The sequence below is a fragment of the Acipenser ruthenus genome, chromosome 2 (assembly GCF_902713425.1).
Source record: "Acipenser ruthenus chromosome 2, fAciRut3.2 maternal haplotype, whole genome shotgun sequence".
Taxonomy (NCBI): domain Eukaryota; kingdom Metazoa; phylum Chordata; class Actinopteri; order Acipenseriformes; family Acipenseridae; genus Acipenser; species Acipenser ruthenus.
In genome coordinates, this window is record NC_081190.1 from 90,784,542 (window position 1) to 90,808,151 (window position 23,610).

General features: G+C 41.5%; 1 protein-coding gene across 2 annotated transcripts in view; it reads right to left on the bottom strand.

The window, feature by feature from the left end:
- Nucleotides 1–253: 253 nt before the first annotated feature.
- exoc6b (exocyst complex component 6B) overlaps nucleotides 254–23,610 on the bottom strand; it is a 222,834-nt gene continuing 199,477 nt past the window's right edge. For both annotated transcript variants that reach the window (XM_059003718.1, XM_059003723.1), the window contains 2 exons: nucleotides 21,548–21,660; nucleotides 254–7,723 (listed from right to left, as the gene is read on the bottom strand). In XM_059003718.1, the coding sequence (XP_058859701.1) occupies nucleotides 7,600–7,723; nucleotides 21,548–21,660 (237 nt within the window). In that variant the 3' untranslated portion in view covers nucleotides 254–7,599. The remainder of the gene's footprint in view (nucleotides 7,724–21,547; nucleotides 21,661–23,610) is intronic.

The window sequence follows — 23,610 nt, forward strand, 5'->3', positions numbered from 1 at the left end:
ACCCTCCAAATATACCTAGTGTGAAAACAGCCTTACTAACAACCAAGCTGTTGCACAAAGATTGATATGGCACTGTCATGGTACAGGTATCTCATATAAACATATCAGTGGAATTTACTGACAACAAACTGGACTAACTGAGGCTTTGGGATTCTACAATTGGAGTGTTTAGGGTTGAGAGAAATGTTGTGAGTGTTTAGGGTAAAGAAAACACATAACTAAATAATAATACAAAAACACAACACTCTCAAAAGAAGTTTGAAGCATGTTATTTCAAAAGTTGCATTAATACAATTTTACATTATGAGTATACCAGTCTACTAAAACATGCTAAACCACAGTCCCGGCCGCCCTTTATATTCACCGATTTATTTTTGCACCCATGCATCCCCCACCCACCCCCTGTCCTATTAATTGTGTAATGTCTCAGTAGCTTTGCTTGTGCCTGTTAGGAAAGAACACATTCCCTTTTAATCCCTACAATCTATAGAGGTCTCTTCCCTCCCTACCACAACACACATTGTGCAAAACCTTGTGCAAAATAGCTAATTCACCACATTATTGTTAAAAAAAAAGGAGGGAGAGAGAGAGAGAGAGAGAGAGAGAGAGAGAGAGAGAGAGAGAGAGAGAGAGAGAGAGAGAGAGAGAGAGAGAGAGAGAATCCTAATTATTGGAGCCACAAAGCTGTCCAGAGTTACACATTACAAACATATGCTGGGTTATACACTAACACATTTACAGTTATATAGTCAAAGTTGGAAAGCACCAAAAAAATAAAATAATAATACACACATTCCAGTCCTTTGTCTTGCCAGATAAGTCTTCCTTTTTCTGCAGGTAGTCTAAAGCGTGTCGACTGGCAACATTCCTGGTGTCTTGGTTGAAAACAGTGTTTTGTTAACTCATGGTTTACAGTTCAACAAGCCCTTTTAGAATGGCGCCGCAGAGAGCTACAAGGGGAAAGCGATCAGTCACACAGCACACACAGTCCGTCCTGAGGCCTGGATACCCATTGCTGGTTCAGGCTTGGTTTTCAAAAGGTATGTCGTCCCCATTGGCAGAGACAGGGTGTGGAATTGAGGGGCTAGGCAAAGGTTCAGTTGTTCCTAAGCTGGCAGAACAAGGTTATGCTCTGAATAAAATCTGAAGCAACGTAAAGGAAGAGATTTGTTTTCACTGTGAGTTGTCACAACACGCTAACGATACCACCCTGTAGAAGCGGGTACCTAATTGCAGAGAAATTGTACAGAAAGCTCCCCCATTTATCTGTGTGTATGTGTCCTGTACTTGTTTCGTGTAAAAGGAAATCATATTTTAGATATTTCAACTTAGATCTTCAACGACTTAAATTATCATGAAGATTCAATATTTAGAAATTGTAATCTTTGCTAATAAGTTTCTATTTCAACAGTGTTTGGTCAGACAGCTGCAAATAAATATTAATCAGCATTTAATTAAAAAAAAAAATAATTATCCAAATGAAAAATAAAATTTTTAAAAAATAAAAAATCACTAGGATGTATATAAAACAGTAGCTAATTTTGTTTAGTGTTTACAACAGCAATTATTAAAGCTGGCCAAACACTTACTTGACTGTGTGTGGAATTTTCTACACACACACACAACAGAACTCCAGTTTAAGCAACCCCTTTAAAAGATTAAGAGACACACTTATGGGAACACTTAATTTCTAAATGACAGCTAAAGACTTCCAACTACAGCAGCTGCATCCAGCCTCCACCATGCAGCCAGCTACAGGTTTGCATACACTCTGAAACACTGCAGTACAGCCAATGCAGTGTGGCTCAGCAACGTCCAAGAGCAATATGAATAATCGTGCCTGTCTGTCAATCAGAAGATGTTATTCATATTGCACCAGGAAACTGCAAAACCATATGATTTCAGGCAGAATTCTGACCACAGCTTAGCTACAAGCACACAGACATGCAAGACTACCTACACAGCCAAATGAAACACATTACTTTACCTTTGCTGTGTACCATGATGTCCATATCACAGTGTTCTATACATGTTGAAATAAATTGTGCTTTGAACTACCAATACATATTTCAATAAACTTGGCTAAGTTATAGAATGAATACACTCACTGGGTAAGAGTCATTATTTATGGGCAATAATTTTGTTTTTTGCAGCGTTTCATTTCCTCACCCTATTGTACTACCATCACCACTGACATTACTGCCTTTGGCCACTCGAGGCTTCTCTGAATTTAAGTAGACAACAGATTAACTATACCAGATTATCTAATACCTCTGTTCAGTATACAGGCTAATTCATAAACAACGCTACGCAGAACAAAAAATGATGAGAGAACATTTTCTGTTTCGTTTCACTTTCGGATAACAAGTTGACAGTCTTCGACGTGGTCTTAGTGTTCCTGTGTGCAGGTCAGAGGCACAGACAGTGCTGGTAAGTGCAGCAGAGGCCATCCTTGAAGACTGTACAGACAGGACATAGCAAAGTCCCACAACAGCACTGTCCAGTGTAGCTATGAAATCTCCATGCATCACCAGGCCAATGGCTCAATTCGAACATCAGCTCTGTCATGTTTCTATTTCCTATCGGTGCGTTGTTTATGAATCACCCTTGCAGAGCAGTTCAGTTCACTCAGAAAAGCGCTGTTCTTAAGTTTGCATTGTTGGAGTTGATCTTTAATCTTGAATTTACAATCAAGTTAATTGGACTACTTGGTGTAATGAGATTACGATTACGATTACGAAACTCCAAGTAAAGAAATTGAACCAAATGTATGCCTTTCTAACCCAACTATTACTGAAGTTTGCTTTTAAAACGAATTCACAATATCGTTGTTATCTTTTTATTTTTCTGCTGTTTGAAGTTGCTGATGGCATTACTGTCTTGTTGCACCGGTTGTTAATAAAAAGCTCCTGCCACAAACCCCCCCCTGCTGCTACCAGGTCCCTTTTGATCAGACTAAGGCGCCCTGAAGTTTTAAAAACGTTTGCAATTTTCTGCAACAGCCAATATAAATGTCTCTGCGGCAGCACAGCTGCTGTGTAATGCACAGAAACAGAGCAATATAAATATCACAACAACCGCAGGTTCACTTTTAAACAAAACTGCAGTAATAAACAGATCAGAACGGGGTACAACAGTAAGTGCTCAAACCCCTCTCACTGGGATACAGACCTCGGTGCCATAAGAACTTGGCGCATTCTTGTCACACGTAAAGCCTCACTGGGGCTCAAGATGGCAGCACAGAAGTGTCAACACACACGTACACTGAACCACCATGCAGGCTTTATATATAATATTTTTTTTTTTTTTTTTTATCAAGTAACAGACATGTGTTGTTTTTGGTGTACTTTGTCGACACGTGTGGTCTTCATCTGGATAAAGAAGTCCTAACAAACCCATAAACAAATACCCATCTGTGCTGTGGCTCATTCCTAATTATCTTAGTACGAATCACCCCATAGACTTACTGAAGTGTTGTGCTTTACCCTGGGTGCATGTGACTGACAACCACTGGCACAATTAGACATGATCACTGGTGTATTAAAAAGTACAGCTCCTTGTTTGGGAGACACATTAATGCAAATTTTTTTTTTAATACTGCTGATCCGCTGTCAACTTAAGTCATTGGCAGAACAGAAAGGTTTTTTCAGCCAGCAGAAATAGGAGTGCCAAATAGATGTCTTTTTTTAGAGTAACCTGAATATATATATATATATATATATACACACATTTTTTTCAGCTGTTAAGCATCTGCAAATTCTATTTCCCAATTTCATCCATATTTTAAGTACAAGTATTATATATGGCTGTTTGCCAGCAGTAATTTGGTTTACGATTTCAAGGTTGAATCTAATGCAACCACGAGCAAGTCATTGAACAGAGCTGCTTTTACTTGAAGAATTTTTTCTTTTTCTTTGTTTTTTTTTTAACCAAAATATATCTACGAAAAAAAAAAAAATAATAATAATAAAACAAAAAAATGGCTGGCTTTTTGTGAAAGCTACCGGCACATTAAGGGTTAAAAAACTGACACTCACCTTTTTATTACATTTATTAAACTGACAGGATCAATTGAAAACCTCTTTTTGGATACACAGTAATCTGAAGCAAACACTGTGGAATCAAATAATGGTACACCATATATATACTGTGCAAGATTCTGCTAAATTCATATTTCCTTCTGAATACAGGTCACTGCAGGCTCTTGTTGGAAAGAAGACATATACACTGTCTTACAGCAAATAGGATTTGGATAGTATTACAAACAAACTGGACTGCCAACAAGCGATGATGAAGTAAAGCACACAACATTTCAAACTATGCCAGAATGCTGTAAACAGACACCAAGGGTTAATGTGTAATGTAGAACGGACGGCGATTACTGGATATAGCAGATTTCATAAAGGAATGCCTGGCTTTTGTTACAGAAACATGCTTTCAGTTACCTGCTAGCAGTAATCTGTCCCCTGTCTCTGGATGAACAATATCATTTTCATATTTGCCATTCCAGTTTGTCCTATTAATCCTCTTTGGATTTCCCATTGGGACGTTTAAATTAACAATTGGTGTCCAATTTTACAAACGTAACCAAAGGGCAAACACCAATGAAGCAGCACTATTTTCTGTTTAGGTAACCCCAATATTAAATATGAGGAAACCAGGTTCTGATTTTAACCCTTAAGGTACAAGGGACATATGTGTCCCACAAATAACTAAAATAACCGGATTTAAACAGAAAAACAGTGTATTCTCCTTTAACATTGGTTATTTTTATGAAGCAGTGAGAAATCCTAGTATATGGAACCTGTATTTAAAACATACTCCAGCCTCTACCACCTCATAGTGTCTGTAGTGTGTGCGCATTTACTGCATGTCCAAATATTAAACCGAAAGGAGACCAAACAGTCATAAGTATTGAGGTGTTAGTGTCAGAATGCAATTGAAACACAACAGTAGCCTATTATCATTGGCTTCTGCTTACCTCCTGGTTATAATAATGGTAATTCTAATGTAAAGCACTGTATATATCACCCAATACACAATCAGACCAAACAAATATGACTGGAGTGCTGTGCAGTATGTTAAAAAAAACAAAAAAACAAAACGAAACAAAAAAAAACCAAATAATAATAATAATAATAATAATAATAATAATAATAATAATAATTATAATAATAATAATAATAATACTAATGTGAACTGCTGCTCTCATCATGTCATATTTGTGTAAAATAAAACTGACTCTCCTAAGAGAGGTTTGGCTCTAAGCATGCAGCAAGGGTCAACGCAGAGGTGTACACATTACTATATGGTAGTTTTTAAACTCTCCCTTTGGAACGTTTTGTTATTAGGAAGAACGGCCACCCAATCTCATACAAGTATAAATGTTTGCAGTCGCAGATAGTCCAGCAGAAGAGTCAGAAGTCTCCGTCGTAGGTCACACGTTGGCAAGAGTCAGTCGTTTAATGAGGAGTAACATTAACAAATCTCAATTTCTGTCTTAATTGCATTAGTATTAGCATTAGCATTAGCATTATAATTCCCAGGGCACTTAGTGGTTTAGTTTAATACAGCAAAAATGTGCATGACCTGCCCAATGAAGATGGTATTAAATTAGGCGTTTGGATTCTCCAGTGGCCTCTCATGCTCCGTATGACGGAGCTTTTAAATTAAAACTGAAATTAAAACTAAACCCTATCTGCGGAAACCCCATATCCAGATCTCTATACGCAGGAGTAACCAAGGCACGGAGTTCCCTTTTTTGGCTGCCTATTCTAGGCTTTTATTACACCAACTCCCTATGGAACAACAATAACACCGACAAAAAACCCACACTGCTTATATATTAAAAAAAAAAAAAAAAAAAACAACACCTCTTACATACCCATTCCTGTAGGGGGCATTTCCCTTTCCCCATAAGATTGCATTTCAAATTAATAGAAACTCCACTAAAATATACTATTGCACCTAAATTCACAGCAATGACCAACATGTTATCAGAAGGCAATAGATTTTGCTGTGGTTGCTATATAATTCCTACATCTCCAGAAAACGATGGAGCTGCCTGCCTCCTTTAAAAGCTGCTTATAGCTGCATTACAGTAGTCGTCTGAAGCTAATTTTCAGGACCCACAGAAATCTCTATTGCTGTAGCACAGCAAGCACTGAAGGGAACTGCCTGGCAATACGGAAAGCTATTGACGGCAGAGAAAGAGGGAAACAGGGTTTGTTACATTTGTAGGGAAGATGCATGGGCACAGTCTGATTGGCTTGCTTTGGGAGTAGAAAGCAGTGTTGAAAATCTTCACAAATCTACATTAAAGACGAAGCACACCTGCCAAAGCTGGAAGGCACAACAACTGCCAGTTGGTATTAAAAGTGTTCTTAAACCCATAGACAGTTCTGAACCCTGCAGACATCAACCACAGGAGGCTGAATTGCAGGTTGTTTTTCTTGTCCTATTCCTGTTTCGTCTCTGAATGTGTTTCTTTATTGGTTGAACTCTGGCCAGGTTCTGCTACTCTCTTTTGTCAGTAGCAGTCTTCTTTTCTTTCTGGTACTGTATATCCAGTGCTGTCAGATTGATTTCCTTTTGTCCTGACAAAGGACTTTTTGAACAGTTTATCCAGCTCAACTAACATGTTAGGTTCCAGTAAGGGGGGCATGTTAGTGCCCACTGTAACAGGACAGCTGCACTGAGTCTGAGACTCTGAACCTACACAGCAAACCACTTAGCTGCTGAGCTTCTCCATTCTTGGCACAAACCACCAGACCCATCTGCCTCGTAATTCCTGAGGCTTGTCCATGCTAACTTTTTTTATATTATTGTCAGTCTGATGGGCCTATTTATTCCAAACTACTGTCACAACTACCCAGGAAAGTGGTAATTGAGCAGCTAGCGTCACAACTGTTGGTGTCTTTCAATGTCTGATCATGGGCCAACAAATATTCTAATCGCTAAATGGCTAGTCTGTTTTCTGCCCTATCAGTGCCAAACAACCTTCTCCAAGAAATCAAATATGATCAAGAAAACAAACACGCAACCAATTTTCAGGATGACTGCTTGGATGCACAGCGACAGAAGCAAATTTAATAAAGGGCAGGACAGCACCACCCTTCTTCTAACTATCGTACCAAGCTTGTGTTTCAGCAGGTAAACAGTGGACCTGGTGCTATGATGAAGAGAACCCTCGCTACAAACCCAGAAGCAGACAATAACACACAACGGCCTAGAAGACAGCGTAACAGGACGCACTATGTTATTTTTGTTTTGTTGGGCCTTATGAGTATATGAGGTGCTGAGAGAGAGAGGAAGTGAGATAGGTGCGGCTGAAGCTTGGCCACTGAAGTACTGCTTGGATCGAACATAAGCTTTGAAAGTGAAGTCTGTGGTGCTGCCGGTACACCTGCACAGTCAATCAGCATTCCTACTGTCTTGGCACAGTTGCAATGTCTGGCAGAGGAAGCTGGCATGAGGAAATAACTGGGAGGGGTTTTCATGATTAAGCAGAGAGATCTGGCATATATCTTGGCCTGGGGTGGGGTGATGGGGAGAAAAGGGGTGTGGCCTGTCAAGCCAGGCAGCCAATCTTGTCAATTATTAGTGGTGGGCGTTGATGAGGCTCCTCAGCTGCTTGACGACAGTGTCGATCAGCTTCTGCTTGTCACGCTCGTTTTTGCGAAACTGGGCAAACATGTTGTTTTTGCGGCTCGTGTCTTTCATCCTGAGAGGAAAGAGGAGAGAGGGAGTTAGTTTGAGATCAACAGTCAGCCCGATGCAAAACTGTTTATGTGAACTCTATAGGGTACAAGACTTTGGGGAAAAAAAAAAAACATTTATGCATTATATAGTATAGTATAGACATGAAGTGACCAAAGAGGATATTGTTAAAATAGCCAAGCACTGTAGGTGGGTTTTTTTCCCATGTGTATCGAATACCAGTGATGTAATCTAAGACCAAAGTCCTGAGACCAAGAACGTATATATTGAGAACGAAGCCAAGACCGAGACCAGTACATATGCAAACTGCATAGAAAGTAATTAATATTCAATGGCTCATAGGCTTCACAATTCTATTCTCATGTTTTCACTTAAACATATAGGATTGTGCTTCTAAAATTACTTTACTTAGACTAATAAAATAATAAAGCAATAAAATGCATTAACTTTTAAAAATATTATTATTTAAAAATTGCTCCAGTTCTGCTAAGTTTGTTGGGGATCGACGATGGACTGCAATCTTCAAGTCTCGCCATAAATTTTCGATTGGATTCAGTTTGAAATACAGCAAATATGTTGACGTAGTTGATTTTCATTGGTTAATTTGCCTTGCTACGGTGCATACAGCACTACTGTTGGATGACAATGATGGTTGAGTGGAATCCGAGCCTGATCCACTTTATACAGCCGAACTTTATGATCCGGCTCCAGTGAAACTAAACTCCATTGCTTTTTTTTTTTTTTTTTTAAATCATGTGCTACTTATCTCACGGTCTGAAGTGCCAAGACCGAGATTTTTTTTAAGTAAGTTTGCGTAAAAATGATGCAGCATACATTTATCATGTATGCATAACATAAAAGGTACATGCTGTGTTCTTGTCACTTTTTACTGCAAAAAAAATGCATACTCACCAGTGAAGTAACTCAACTAATTTTACACAGGGTATATCCAACGCGAATGTAGAGGCCTAAAGTGCGTATCCTAGCAATGCGCTGAAGTTGTTTATCTACCGTAATAGCACTAAAAGAAGCGCACTCAAGGTTTTAATGCAAACCGGCAACAGGAGACTTCAAACTAGGTTCTAATTTGATGCATCGATTTACCAATATGTAATCGAAGCTCTCGAAATTTAAGGACAGATAATCAATAATCGATGCATCGATTAATTGTTGCACCACTAGTGAAATGTTAGGTTATTATCATAACCCAATGTACTAGGTCGTCCCGGTAACGAGAATTAATTCAATCAGATGAGGTAGCATTCCACTCCTCTCAAAGAGGACGCAGAGAGAGTGCACTGGCTTTATTATTTTGTATGTGGATTGGGTGCTGATTTTTAATCCTTTTGTGGTTTAGGAATATTGCGCTAATTGCTGTTTTTGTTAGGGTTTTCTCTTTTAGATATTGTTTTGTATTGGCATTTTAATCACCTATGAAATGTAACCATTACCGAATCGGTGAGTGTACCAAAGCCGCCGCAAGGCAATACTGCAAAACGATGGACTGCTACAAGGCTAACCCAAGCATGCCTTGTGCATTACAATTTGGAACCCCAGTAACAAGTAGCTAGGGCTAAAAATTGAGGGAAAACTCACCTCTATGTTAGGAAGTAAGGGTTGACCCTGAAGCCGCCCTCAACACTCTATTTCCAAAGTCAGGGTTTTGGGGATTCATGACATTTCGTAAAGGTATAGGGAGTAGCCCAAACTGCTGCATTGCAAATGTCATTGACAGATGCACCCTGGAACAAAGCCCACAAAGTTGCCTTGCCTCTGGTGGAATGGGCAGTGAGCTTTTCTGGAGGGGGCAAGTTGGCTCGCTCATAGGCAGTCCTGACTGTGTCTGTAATCCATTTTGATAGCCTCTGTTTAGACAGGGCTTGCCCATGGGACTTTGCCCCATAACAGACAAACAACTGTTTGGACTGCCTCCAACTTTGTGTCCTGTCCACATAATACGCTAGTGTCCGCCCAGGTCAAAGCATATGGAGCTGTCGCTCCCTGTCCCACTGGAAAGGAGGTGGATGGAAAGCATCCAATTCCACAGACTGGTTGAAGTGTAATGCCGAGAAAGCAGGATTGGTATGAAGCGTAACCTTTGTCCTGGCTTATGAAAAAATTAAGCAGGCTTTTGCAATTGAAAATAATTGCATCTCACTCACTCGCTTAATGGAGGTGATTGCAGGCAAGAAAGCCGGTTTAAGTGACAAAAATTTCAGCTCAGCTGAATGTAAGGGCTCAAATGGAGGCTTCATGAGTGCATCAAGCATCACGTTTAGCCTCCAGCGAGCAACAATATCCTTCAAAAGGTGTCTGAAGCCGCCAAGCTCCTTTCAAAAATTGCCCCGTCAGGAAGTGAGCTCGTGGGGAGACAGTCAATTTCGACATGGCAAGCCGAAATGGCTGTCAGACAGACCTTTAATGTGGATGGGGATTTCCCCTTGTCAAACAGGTGCTGCAAAAATTGCAATATTACTGCCATGGGGCAAATCGTGGGGTAAAATCCACGAGGCAGAAACAATGTCTGAAAGATGCCTCACTTGTACCAGTACTGGGAACATGTGGACGCTGCTTTGGCATTTTGCAGAGTGTCACTGACCCTGCTGGACAGACCCAGATGGCTTAAATGCAGCCATTCAGGGGCCAGACCCAGAGCTGTAGGCTCGATAAGTTGGGATACCATAAGGTCGCCCGTGCCTGACTGAGCAGATCGCGGCGATTGGCAGGCTCCAAGGCTGGCGACTCAGGAGCTGCATCAGAGCTGAAAACCAAAGTCTACTAATAGCACCCTGGCCCGGTCCTGCCTGATTTTTTCTAGACACAGCAGGAGCATGGAGAGCGGTAGGAAGGCATACAACAGTTTCCTCAGTCACTGGTGTCCCCATCTTCTGTTATGGAGAACTATAGGTGGCAGTGGATTGATTCCTGGGAGGCAAAGCGATCCATTTCTGCTATCCCGAACCTATCCCAAATGAGGCTCACCACCCCGGGCAGGTGTACCGCCCGCAGCGAGAGGAGGTGCTTGTGTGCCCAGAGCAACAGCTTGTGGGCCACACGATGGAGACTGGAAGACCTGAGGCCGTCCTGGTGGTTTATATAAACCACCACGGTATTGTTGTCTGTCCAGACAAGCACATGTCTTCCTTGAACCTCCTGTAAAAAATTTTGCAGGGCCAGATAAACTGCCTGCAGCTCCAAAATATTTATGTGGCGACTCTGCCAGGGGGGGTTCCATAGCCCCGGTGCACCCGACATTCCACACAGCGACCCAGCCGGGGCTGAACATGTCCATGGTGATGACCTCTCTTCTGGTGACGCTGCCCAGTGTTACGACTAGACGTAGATGGGCAGGCTGTGTCCACCAAGACAATACCTTTAGTCAGTGGCAAGACACTTTCACTAGGCAGCCCGGGTTCCACACAGGCTGAAAAACCCTGTTGTTGAACCAGGCTTGGAGAGGGTGCATGTGCAGGATCTCCAGCGGAAGGGTCTGGGAAGCTGCTGCCATCAAGCCTAGAAGTCTCTGGAACACCACTACTGTAAGTGCTGTATTGAGCTGAAAAACCTTCAAACAGACGGCTATTGTCTGCACTCTGTTGTCCGATAGAGTGGACAGCATGGAGTTGGAGTCCAATTGCACTCCTAGATAGGAGGATATCTGCATAGGTGCGAGCTGGCTCTTTGCACAATTCACCCTCAGGCCCAATCGATGAAAGTGGCCAGTGACGAGTTCCATGTGGCCCTCTGCTGGAGACTGGGTACAAATGAGTCAGTCGTCCAGGTAATTGAGCACTCTGATGCCTCGGAGTCTCAATGGGGCCAGGATAGCGTCCATGCACTTTGAAAAGACACGGGCAGCTAGAGAGATGCCAAATGGCAGTAAACAGAACTCGTATGCTGTTCCTTGGAAAGCGAACTGCAGGTACCTCCTGTGCACTGGTTTTATGGGGACCGTGGTGAACCAGTTGCCTGGCCTGATTGACTGCAACAGCTGTTGCATGATCAACATTTTGAACCTCTGTCGACTCAGATACAGGTTGACCTGCCTGAGGTCGAGGATTGGTCTGAGGCCACCATCCTGCTTGGGCACCAAGAAGTACCTGGAGTAGAACCCTTCCATCAAGTGGAGGGGTTGTACCGTGCAAATAGCTCACTTTTGTGGAAGAGCTGTCACCTCCCGAGACAGTACTAATGTTGTAGGCCCACAGCCTGTCTGTTCAGTTTGGAGATACGGTAGGCTACTAATATACTATTATACTTACCCAGCTGTACTGGAGCCTGTCCACACACACACACACACACACACACACACACACACACACACACACACGTAAACCAAACTGAGATTTAGCGGTATAGAATATGGGATTACCGGTATATAACTTTTTAGGTCGGCCCTTTTAACCACTAAGCTGCCAATGTCCTGTGGTCTTTAACATTCAGAGATGTAATGAGAGAAACACAGGAGGAAGACACAGATGAAAAGTGACTAGGGGACAGGGGGAAGAGGAGAGAGTTGGATTTTACAAGAGAGAACGAGAGAGATTGAACTGGAATCAACCCTTAACTGTTTGGCTGAACAAGCACATAACAGAACAACAGCAAGCAAAAGCAGACTCACAGTGCCCAGGCACTACAAACCACTGTACATCAAAGATTCAGTATTTTGACCATGGGTCATTTGAAACCAGCACCAGTAGTTAAGGGTTAAGTGCAGAACATGAACAGTAAGTTTGAGAGTACATGATACAAAGCCAAATATGAGTGGGCAAGAAAAAGAAAAGAACAAGTCACACAGAGAAGGAGATGGAAAGCACTTGGAGTTGAAATTGGGTGGGAAAATATAAGAACATTTTGGAACCGTTGAGAGATTACAATTAAGGAAAGACTGTGTTGCTTCAAAAGAACAGTTGAGCAAATAAAAAGACACAATGTAGTAAGATAGTAAGCGAGTGAAGGCAAGAGAGCCGTCATGCAGAGGGGATGGCCAACAAAAACCAGTCAAGCAGCCAGACAGTCCTATATTGGAAAACAAAAACAAGCACAGAAAAAAGGGGTCAAGGACGATCTCAACGGACAGGCAACAGGAAAGGTACTTACGCTCTGGAAATCCTTTTTTAGAGAGGAAACATTTAAAAGAGAGAGAAAGAAACAAACACTGGTGAGCATTGTACCCTCCACCGTTGCATAACCTATGACAGGGTTTCCCAGTCCTGGTCATGGGGACCCACTGTGTCTGCTGGTTTTCATTCCAACTGAGTTCTCAGTTACTTAATTGAACCCTTAATTGAAAAGATTATTTAATTAATTAGACATTTTTACTTGTTATCAGCTCTTAAACAGTTGCAGATTTCAAGTTAGCTATAACATTTTATAAGTAACTTGAACTCTGTAACTGTTTAAGAGATGAAAACAATTAAAAAGGTAAAATTAAGCAAATTATCAGTTCAACTGAGGGGCTAGTTAAGTAATTGAGAGCTCAGTTGGAATGAAAATCAGCAGACACAGTGGGTCCCCAGGACCAGGGTTGGGAAACCCTGACCTATGATATACAACTGTCATCCTAGCTCTCCCTGCCTGGGTAAAAATAGGCTTAACCCAAGAATGTAACATCACAACACACAGCAAAATCAATGTTTTTACGATGAAAGACGCTTAAACTAGTTAATTCATTATTTCACTGGTATTATTCTCTCCTCCTGCTGGTCAGTGAGGGCCACACCCACACATCATAAACCATCACAATCCACTTACTATAAGTAAAAGCAAGTTTATGAGCTCTGGATAATGCTGTTGTAAGCTGTTTGATGTAACTCTTTATTTTGAGATGAACATGGTCTCCAGTGTCATCTGGCTACAGTGCTGAATGACAGCAGAAGCAAGGGGAGAAACAGCCAGGCTTATTCACAAAAGCTGGTGTCTGCTAAGCAATAAAATGTCTGTTTTGTCGTGAGATGGCAGAGATTAACCCTTTGCGGTCCATTGTCGGACATTGCAATTATTCCTCTCAGGTCCTTTGTCCGACATCATTATAGCAACGTAAAAAACGGGTTTCTCGTTGATTAAAGCCCTATCCTTTCATCTCACTTCAGACCCCTTAAGTGATCTACACCGTCTTGCTAAGCTATGTTTCATGTGAGGAAATCAACAAACACTTTCTTTAGGTTTGACAAGTGAGTAAGTGGAACAGTCTGGCAGTCTAGTCAGCTATCATGAGGCAATGGCCTGTACCCAACCCAGTATATTAATGATTTCGTTATTAATGGTTGTTACAAGAAGGGAATTACCACCTACTATTCCATACAGTCTGACTCTTCTGGCTCTAATATATATCTTTCATTTCCAGGAAGATTATAATCAATCCTTTTTCCGATCCCATAAATGCAGTTTTAGAGCCATGCTTCTGTTCATAAGAAAACAAAAGACTTCTGTTTGTCTCTCAAAATCATGCAATGAAAATGCCAATTACAGGACTTAACATTTTTCTTGGAATAATAATTATTTTTTTTTGTTTAGTGTTTTCCCCAAACTAACATTTCACAGTAAATGGGAATTCTTGTAAAGATTTCAGTGTGTGACTCACTGAACTAAATGAATCATAACAAATCATATTGAAAACAATGTGACCTCAGCATTCATCTATCATAATATATTAAAGCGGATTTCACAATCAACATCCGTTAGATTGTGCTTTGCTATATGAAAAGTGTACTAGGAGTCAATGTATTTAACATGTGTTTTTCTATTGTGTATATTACTTTTTTCTTCTTTTTTCATTTTAGGCTTTAAATGAGTGCTACCCAATTCTTACCTCTCATTAGCTTTATTAACATTTTATTAAATATTTATTACTGATAATTTTTTTATTGTGCTGCGAATTGTGTATTTATTTATTTTTATTCTGGATATGCAAATATTTCAAAAACAATTCTATAGTAAAAACGTCTTTTACATATCTGCGTTTTCTAAATTGAAATACAAAAAAAACAAGCAAATAAACAAAAGAGCTTCAACATAAGACATAATGGATTTGGGGGGGGTAAGTGATTTTGAGTTGCCTATAAATCATGTAGGATACTGAATGATTATTCATGGTAAATAGTTTTTATTCGCCAAAGGAGGATGTCTCAGTAAACCAGTGGTTTATGTAAGGACATCATCCTAAGTTGAATAAAAAAAGGACCACAAAGGATCATTCAGTATTCTGCTTATACCACATGTATATAAAATAAATATCTATCTATCTATCTATCTATCTATTGTAAGACAGCAGGGTGGGGGTTAAAATCCTCCCTGCACAAAACACGTGCATATGCCCCAGTGGCTAATTGTTTTATTGTTTATTATCCCCTGCACCCGGGGGTGATTGAAAATTAGAACCGGGTGCAGGGTATTTAAGACGAGTTGAGTTGAAGACAGATAGAGGGTTCTGTCTTAGCCATCGTGAGAAAAGTGCTATATTAAACCTGTGTGTTTTTTTTTTTGGTTTGTGAAGTTTGTGACAGGTAAACGGCTTAGCCGTCCTGCGAGTTAGTCAGGGAATAACCTGTGTAGTCAGAGCTCCAAAAACGGAGTTAGGTGTTTATTTTGTGTTTGGTTTTTATTTTGTGTGTATTAAAAATAGTGCAACCGTGCTTTAAACTCCATTTCTGTGTCCTGGGTCGTGTTTTTAAAGGGGCAACAAACCCAAGTGGGTGAGTTCTTTTACAATATATATATATATATATATATATATATATATATATATATATATATATATATATATATTAAATCAGGTAATTCAGGGATTATTTTACCTGGCAGATCTTTACTTTCATTGTCAACCGACATGCTTCGACACAGATTAATTTTGAACCCTGTTTATGGCCTCTTTTCAGGATAGAACCTTGAGCTCAGTCTGTCAATTTTCAGCCTCTCTGTTGTTTACTACCTTTACCGGTACCAATGAAGGGGCTACAGGCTGTTTGGCCAAGTTAGACGCAAGCAGATCGGGGAATAGCATTTCTTGACTAAACTTCGTAGTCCAAATCAGAGCAACAATAGACATTTTAGTTTATTACCATAACTCTGGTTCCCTGAAATAGAAATGTAACCATTACCAAATGGGTATTAACATCTTTAACCTGTAAATATATCAAAGATGCTCGCAGACTCTCTGTGATGCAGTCATGCCTGTCCCCAAGGGCATAAAAGTACTGCGCTCTCAGACCTCCTCGTCATTTCTCCTTTAAGCCTGCTGCAATCATGGACACAGCGACTTTGAAGGTTAATGGTTACATTTTTATTTAAGGGAACCAGGGTTATGTTAATAACCTAACGTTCCCTTTCAAGTATGAAATGTAATCATTAATGTATGGTGAGTGTACCAAAGCCGTTGCAAGGGCAATATTGTAGAACGACTGGAATGCTACAAGGCTAAGCCGAGAGGTTGTCTTGTGTGTTACCATATGGAACCCCAGTAACAAGTAGCTAGGGCTAAAAAATTGAGTGAGAAACTCACCTCTGTGCCAGAGTGGACAGCATGGACCTGAAGTCAAAGCACACTCCTAGATAGGAGGCTGTCTGAGAAGGCGCAACCATAAGGCCCAACCGTTGAAGATGGCCAGTGACAAGTTCCGCGCGGGCCTCTGCCTGTGCTGGAGACTGGGCACAAATGAGCCAAATGGAAGTAGGCGTCTTTGAGGTCCACCATGGTGACCTCACCAGTGTCCACCAGTTGCCTGGCCTGAATGACTGCAACAGCTATTGCGTCTCAAACATTTTGAACCTTCTTCGATACAGATACAGGTTGACCTGTCTGAGGTTGAGGATCGTTTCTGAGGCCACCATCCCGCTTGAGCACTACTGGAGGGGTTCTAACATGCGAAAAGCCAATTTTTACATCAGAGCTGCTACCTCCTGATACACCACCGCGGCATCCTGTGGGTTTGTGATTGATGTTATATTCACACCCTGAAAGGGAGGGGGACTGTGCTTTAACTGCAGTGCGTAGCAGGTCTGAATGGTAATAAGCAGTCAGATGTCCGTGGTGCACTGATGCCAATACTCCAGATGCCTCCCTGAAAAAGGGGCCCTGGGCCTGTGGCAGCAAACTCCTAGGGCTGCTGGACGGCTTGTTAAGAAGCCTCAGGCCAAGCCACACCACCTCGCTGCAGGAGCAGCCGGCTATGCCGGTCTTGGAGGCTGCTGGGGCCTAGGGTGCCAGTTTGCTGCTGGTTTGCGCACATGCAGTGGTCGCTTGGGAAAGACGCGAATTAGCGCCTTCATGGATTCCCATGCACGATGAGAGCGCTACACCATCTTGTCCACCGCGGGACCAAACGTATGCCCTGGTGTAATATGGTTATCCAACAGCGATGCTTTGTCCCCATCAGGGACACGTGCCTGTAAAAGCCAGAGCTGCCTACGTGCAGCTATCAGCGCAGCCAGGTTCCTGCCTATGGCCTGCCCGTTGAGCTTTGACACTCGGAGCAGGTTCTTAATAACCAGGCGCAGCTCATCCAGATGTTGTGGTGAGAGTCTGTGACAGTCAGAAAGGGACCCATGCAAATAGGACTGGTAGGCCACCAGAATACTATTAGAATTGCCTAGCCGTGCGGTGAAAGCACTGGCTGAATAGGCATGCTTGAGGATCACCTTTGGAGACCCGGCACTGCTTGTTGAGGCAGGTAGCGTCCTTGGACAGAAACGTTAAATTAAGCCCCTGTACCAAAGTGGCAACTGAAACCTCACCGGCCAAAAATGGGCCAGATGCAGCTTTTCTGCATTACGCACCCAGAATAGGGCGTCCATCGAATGGGAAACAGCAGGAGCTGTAGCCGGATGATCCCAGGGCGACTGGATTTCAAACCCGGTGCATTGGGGGACACACGGGAGAGATGCTAGGCTCATCATCAAAGATTGACTGCCTTGTTTCTCCTGTAGGCCAGGACACTTGCCCTCTTGATCAGCGGTAGATGCTCTGCTGACAGGGAGAGCTCAATGGCAGGGGACATGCCATAGGACTCCACATCGGCAGATGGGAATGCCAGCTCCTGTTCGCCCATCTCATCAGAGGTGGCAATGGTCAGTATGTCCTCCTGCGCCCATAGCCCTATGGAATCATGCAGTAATTCTGCTACAACCGTTCTTTGGTGGTAAACAGCTGCCCAGAGCTTTTCTATCTGCTCCGAATCCGTTGATTGTTTGGAACAGTTACACTTCTACTTCTTCCTCAGGGGAGGACAAGGAGAAGCCAATGAAGATGGTTCACTGCGTGGGCTACATTCCTGGGTGCGTTGTCCGGTCTCCCTTGGCGAAGATGCAGCCACCTCTCTAACAGAGGGTGATGGGGAAGAGCGCTGTGCTGGAGTAAGTTTCTCCAGTGTGCGCTCAGAGAAATGTGCATAAAACTCGCAGAAACTGCAGTTCACCAGTGCCTCCTTGGCGTGCTCTGGCCCCAGGCAGGAAGAGCATCTGCCATGCTTGTCCTCAACAGGCAGACTGGCCTTGCATGTCTCACAGGGATAAAACCCAGGCATGATACAAGAAGCCAGCAATGCAGTGTACAGTAGATCTGCTTATAGATAGCAACTGGACCTATGAAGACCCGAACAAGACCGGATTGGCGAGAACCGGTCGGTAGCCGGTCGTCTAGGACCGCGTTGGAACCGCGGACGGTACTGGTTTGGTGACTTTAGCACTGGGTCGGTATGGTATGGTACTGGATCGGTGAGTTTAGCACCGGGTCGGTATGGTATGGTACTGGGTCGGTGAGTTTAGCACCGGGTAGGCGAGTTTAGCAACGGATTGGTACCAGTTTGGTTTGGTGACTTTAGCACTGGATTGGTACGGGCACAGTACCGGATTGGCACCAGTGCAGTACCAGTGTAGTAAACTAGTCCTGGTTCGGTACGGTATCAGTTTGGGAACGGAGCTGGTCGTGACCACGGTATCGTATGGTATGGGTCCACCGGTTCGCAGTCATCATGGGTAACAATGTGCAGGGATGCCCACCTGTAAAAGCCGCTGGCAAAACCACTCACAGTCAGTACACACACGAAACTGAGGGAAGCCTGCTTGTTAGATAGTACTAACAGCCTTCGTAATGGTGATGCTAAAAGCTGTCACTAAAACCGCATAAAGATACTGTGGATGAGACTGCAAACAAGCAACACCTGAAGCATGTATCTTGGTCCTATGCAGTGCTGCTCTCACTGTACGTGCGCAAAGCACCACGTTGCAGACCAGCCTGTGCATAGTCTGTAAAAGAAACATAAAACACAAGAGAAACCTCTCTACAGACAGAAATACAATATTACTGTAAATAATCTCTCATAATAAAACGAGAATAAAATGTCCCGTAACAAAAAACGAGAAATACAGTAATCCTTTGTGCATCCATCCGTCACATATCTGCCCTAACCGTTTATCCGCCATGATCAAGCTCTTCAGCAACATCACCCACATGTACAGTGCTAATGCAAAATGGCTACAGGAAAGCAAAAGCGAGTTGTGCTTTGTAAACCTATGCATTTTGCTACTGTGAATTACCTGACACTAATGTAAGTGTATACAGTGCTGTGGCAGGACAGGAGCCCTGCGCATGAAGAGAGTTTTTTGTGTAAATGTATATTGTAAATAGTGCGTATTTATTGTAATTAATTAATGAAGTACCTGATGCCCTTGGGAGAGCCTGCCTGCTGTGTGTGAGTACCAGGTGTGGAACCTAATCAGCAGGTCGGTGTGTTTCAGGGTTGGATACTGAAGAATGAAAAAGCAAGCCGAAACCGCCAACAGCCGGAACGCGCCGGAATGCACTGGCAGCGTTCCTGCACTTTTTTTGGTAGCCGGAACCTTTTTGAAAATAAATAGAAATCTTTTCCAGCAAACTATGTTCAAATTTGACCACACACGTGAAAATGTATCAAATAATATCGCAGTCACCTCGTTCTAGACGTTGAGACAGCAAACTTGCGCTGTCTGGGGGGGGGGGCTCTGGTTAGCTGAGGGTCAATAACAATCAATCTGTTCATGTTTATTTGGATACTATCCTACTTTTCTGAAAAAACAACTTTGACAGGTAAGTTTAAATGTCCATATTTCCACATAAGTGTACAACACTGTACTTATTAACAATAAATACATAAAAACAGCAGGGGTGAAACTGTTACAGTATGTACAATTTAGCACTGTACGGTATGTGCATGTTTGTTATATAAATTCATGAAGGCCTTTTATTTTTTAGTTAATATATGTTTGAAACACTAGTCTTACCATATATTAAAGTTAAGAAAAGTACAATTTATTTTGGGTTCGTGACCACTGATTTATATACACAATATTTAGAAATTACAAAAACAAAATGTAAAAAAAAAAACATAAGAAAATATTAATTTGTTTAACTTTTTTTACTCTATATACTGTGGGAAAAGGGATATAATTTTTATTTCCTCATATGCTTCAAGTTCAAGTTCTTATCTGCTAGTGGGTCTGGGGTTTCATGCCTAGTAATTGTTGGTAGCTGCATGTAGATCTTTACCTAGCCATGTTATATAATCTTCAATTTTGAACAATACCATTTATTTATTTTTTTTTTTTTAATTCAGCAAAAACGTTTTATTTTGTATGAAGAGATAAGACAGCTAAAATAATAAATGTGAACTTACTGATAAGAAACTTAAGTTATAAATTACAGGTGGAACCCTAGTTAGACAAGCTGTTAAAGACGTGATACTGTAGTATCGCTTATCTAATTTCAAACGTCATAAGCTATGTTTGTTGTTTTTTGAGGGAAATATCCACACAAATGTACATGTAAAACTGTATGACCAACAGCACTATGGAATACAGCCTGCTGCTTTGAGAATTGTATTGAAACTTGTTTTCAGTACTGTATTCAGTTTATAGTTTTTCCTTTTATTTAACGTTTAAAAAAGAAAAGTGAAAGCAATTAACTGATATGTATGTGAATACAAATAAAAAACAGTGCTTCACTTGTTTGAATCAGTTTTACATTTAATGTACTTGTATATAACGCTTCAGTACCACTGTCAGATGTGCTTTGCAGAGTGACGTTATATACAGTGTAAAACTCAGGTTTGGGGCTACCAGAAAAATACTCATTTTTAAATAAACCTTTAGAGTGCAATATATGTAACTGTATTGCTGTTTTTGTAAACATCTGAACGCTCATTAATACGAACCATTGCTATGTTTCCCAGCTGTGCAGTTGAATGGGCTTCTACTGTATATTATTCTTCTTAGTTCATTTATAACCGTTGTTGAAATGTTATATTGTGTTCCGGTACTTTTTTGGGGGGGCTCGAGCACTGGTAATAACTCCAGCCGGAGCTATGCAGCCTGGAGGGAGAGCGCAAGTCAGCCGACTTACGTTGCTGGATCTCTGGGAAACAACGACTAAGCCACTAGCTTCATGCGGGGCACAAAGCCGCAGTGGGACACAACAAGCAACAGGCTGTAGTGCACAAATTACGCCTAAGTAGTGAAAACTATTACAGTGATTAGTTCAACGTCACATAAATGTGTAAAATCACAATAAATGTGAATTATATAGCAGATAGAGGTAACAAGTACTAATCTGAACAAGGCTCGTCCGTCAGGTCAGTATTGAATGGAAAAATGGCGCCGAGGTCTGTGAGCGTAGTGCTTTTGTGCCCTCGGGGGCGGGCCATGACTTCGTCATAGACTCTGCGAGCAGCTTTGTTATAGCTTATTCAGGTTTCGGGTTCTTTAGGAGGTAAATACCCATATGGTAATGGTTACATTTTGTACTTGAAAGGGAACAATGAAATGATCCCACGCTTGTGGTATAAACCCAGATACTCACTTCTCCAGCAGGGCCAGGGCTGTGTTGGGGTTCACACGGAGGTACTTGCAGGTGGGGCGTCCATAGTCAGCCAGGTATGTGGACCAGTCCCACTGAATGAACAGGTCCAGAAGCTGGGGAGGAACATGTGATAGGGTAAGAAAGAGTGATTTAATCCATAATGCCTGGTAGGGGTTTATAGATACTTTCTTTGCATGATATATCGGATCGTAATAGAGGCATGTATCTAGGGTTTTTCCTTTGCAAAAGGGAGCAGTTTAATTTGTATAACCTCAATGTGAAAATGAATTGTGAAGGAATGAAAGGCATGCAAGCAATCCGACTGCTTCCGTATAAAGTTCTTAAGATGTATCCCTCAGGCCAGTGCTAACCAATCATATCCTACCACCATAAATCATGCCAGCACAGTGCAGATTAGTCTGAAATCAATAGTGTTAACCACAGCAGGGCAATGAACAGGTTTTGTCGACTGGTTTGCCAAGCTGGGCGAGTGCCTTTGCTTTGCTGCACCTGGCTGTGTTTTCATACCTGTTTGTGAAAGCCTGTAATCCTGTGAATGACAAACACAACCCAACTGCCTACAGGTGCAATCAGCAACACATTACCAGTATTGCACAGGTAATAATCAACAATGATGAATGCACTGGGAACACTAGCACAAGCAGATACTAAACTTTTCACAAAAGCTTTCAAATACAACTGAAGACTTGGATGTGCATATAACTATACATAGTAATATAACATATGCATTGAGAAAATTGTTATTAAAAAGCAATATATTATATAGTTGAGATGTGAAGCTCCAGATAAGGTGCCAGGGGAATAAGTGAAGGTTTAACTGAGCAGAAAACAAGTTAAAGAAATAGAAACTAAACCAAACAGCTACAATAACAACCTCTACTTTAGTGATATAAAGGGCAGTGGTACTAAGATTTGCCAAAGTTTATACCAATTCAATTAACCATGTTTTGTATTACTGGTATTATGATTGTTTTTGTCCTGTAGGAATGATTTGCCTCTTTTTTGCTATTGATTTTATGTTTTTTCTTGCTGCCTTTTCTTGCCAGGACCCTCTTGTAAATGAGATGCATATCTCAAGGGTTCTATCCTGGTTAAAGAAGTGAATCTGAATCTAAATGAATACAGTATTGTTGCACAAACTGTGCCGTCACTGCTGCACCTGGGCTAGATTCAGACAGTGTGTGGGCCTGGCAAGTTGTTTCATACACTCAGAGCTCAGGGGAAGCTGTGAGCTTTGGACTGTTCAAGGCGCAACGCAAAGTGGCTGAGAAAATCCCTGAACTCCTCTTTACCCTGGCAAGCACAGTGGGCTGAGCCTTCACCTCCCTGTGAACTTCCACTTCATCTCCATTACCAGGCTCACCTTGCACTGAACTCCAGCATTATAGCAGCAATGCTGAATAAACAACACTGAACTGTAATAAAGAGAGTGTGGGAGAAAGGAGGTGTGGGGGTGGAATTATTACTTCCTCTTATAGTGAAGTACACAGTATTGCTTTGCAAGCCATGTCATTGACTCTTATATCTTGGCTTTAATTTACCAAGGCTTTTGCAACTTTCCCCTAAATTGTTTTGATAGATCACGGCACAATTTCCTGCTGCTGTTTTTTAGGGCACACAGAAGATGCCTTTTTCCATCACATGCAAACAATACAAAAACAATTCTCAATATTCATAATGATAACACATTTAAGAAAGTGTTGATGTTTTTTATTTTATGTTTTAATCTTGTAAGAAAGAATTGATTACTTTTAACATGAACACAGAACGACTCAATACAAATAATAATAATAATGAAATATAAATAAATGATAAAGTACAGTACATTGCATACTATGTGAGAGCAGGACAAGAGCTGAACAGGACAAGAGCTGAACAAAGCAGGCCAAATGATGGTTTAAACTTCTGTGTATGAACTGCATCATAGGGTTACGAAAATAATAATTACATATTTAATCATTTCATTTATTTTAATTGAAAGCATAATTGCTGCTGTTGTGTACAATATGGCAGGACAACATAAACATTACATTTAAACATTG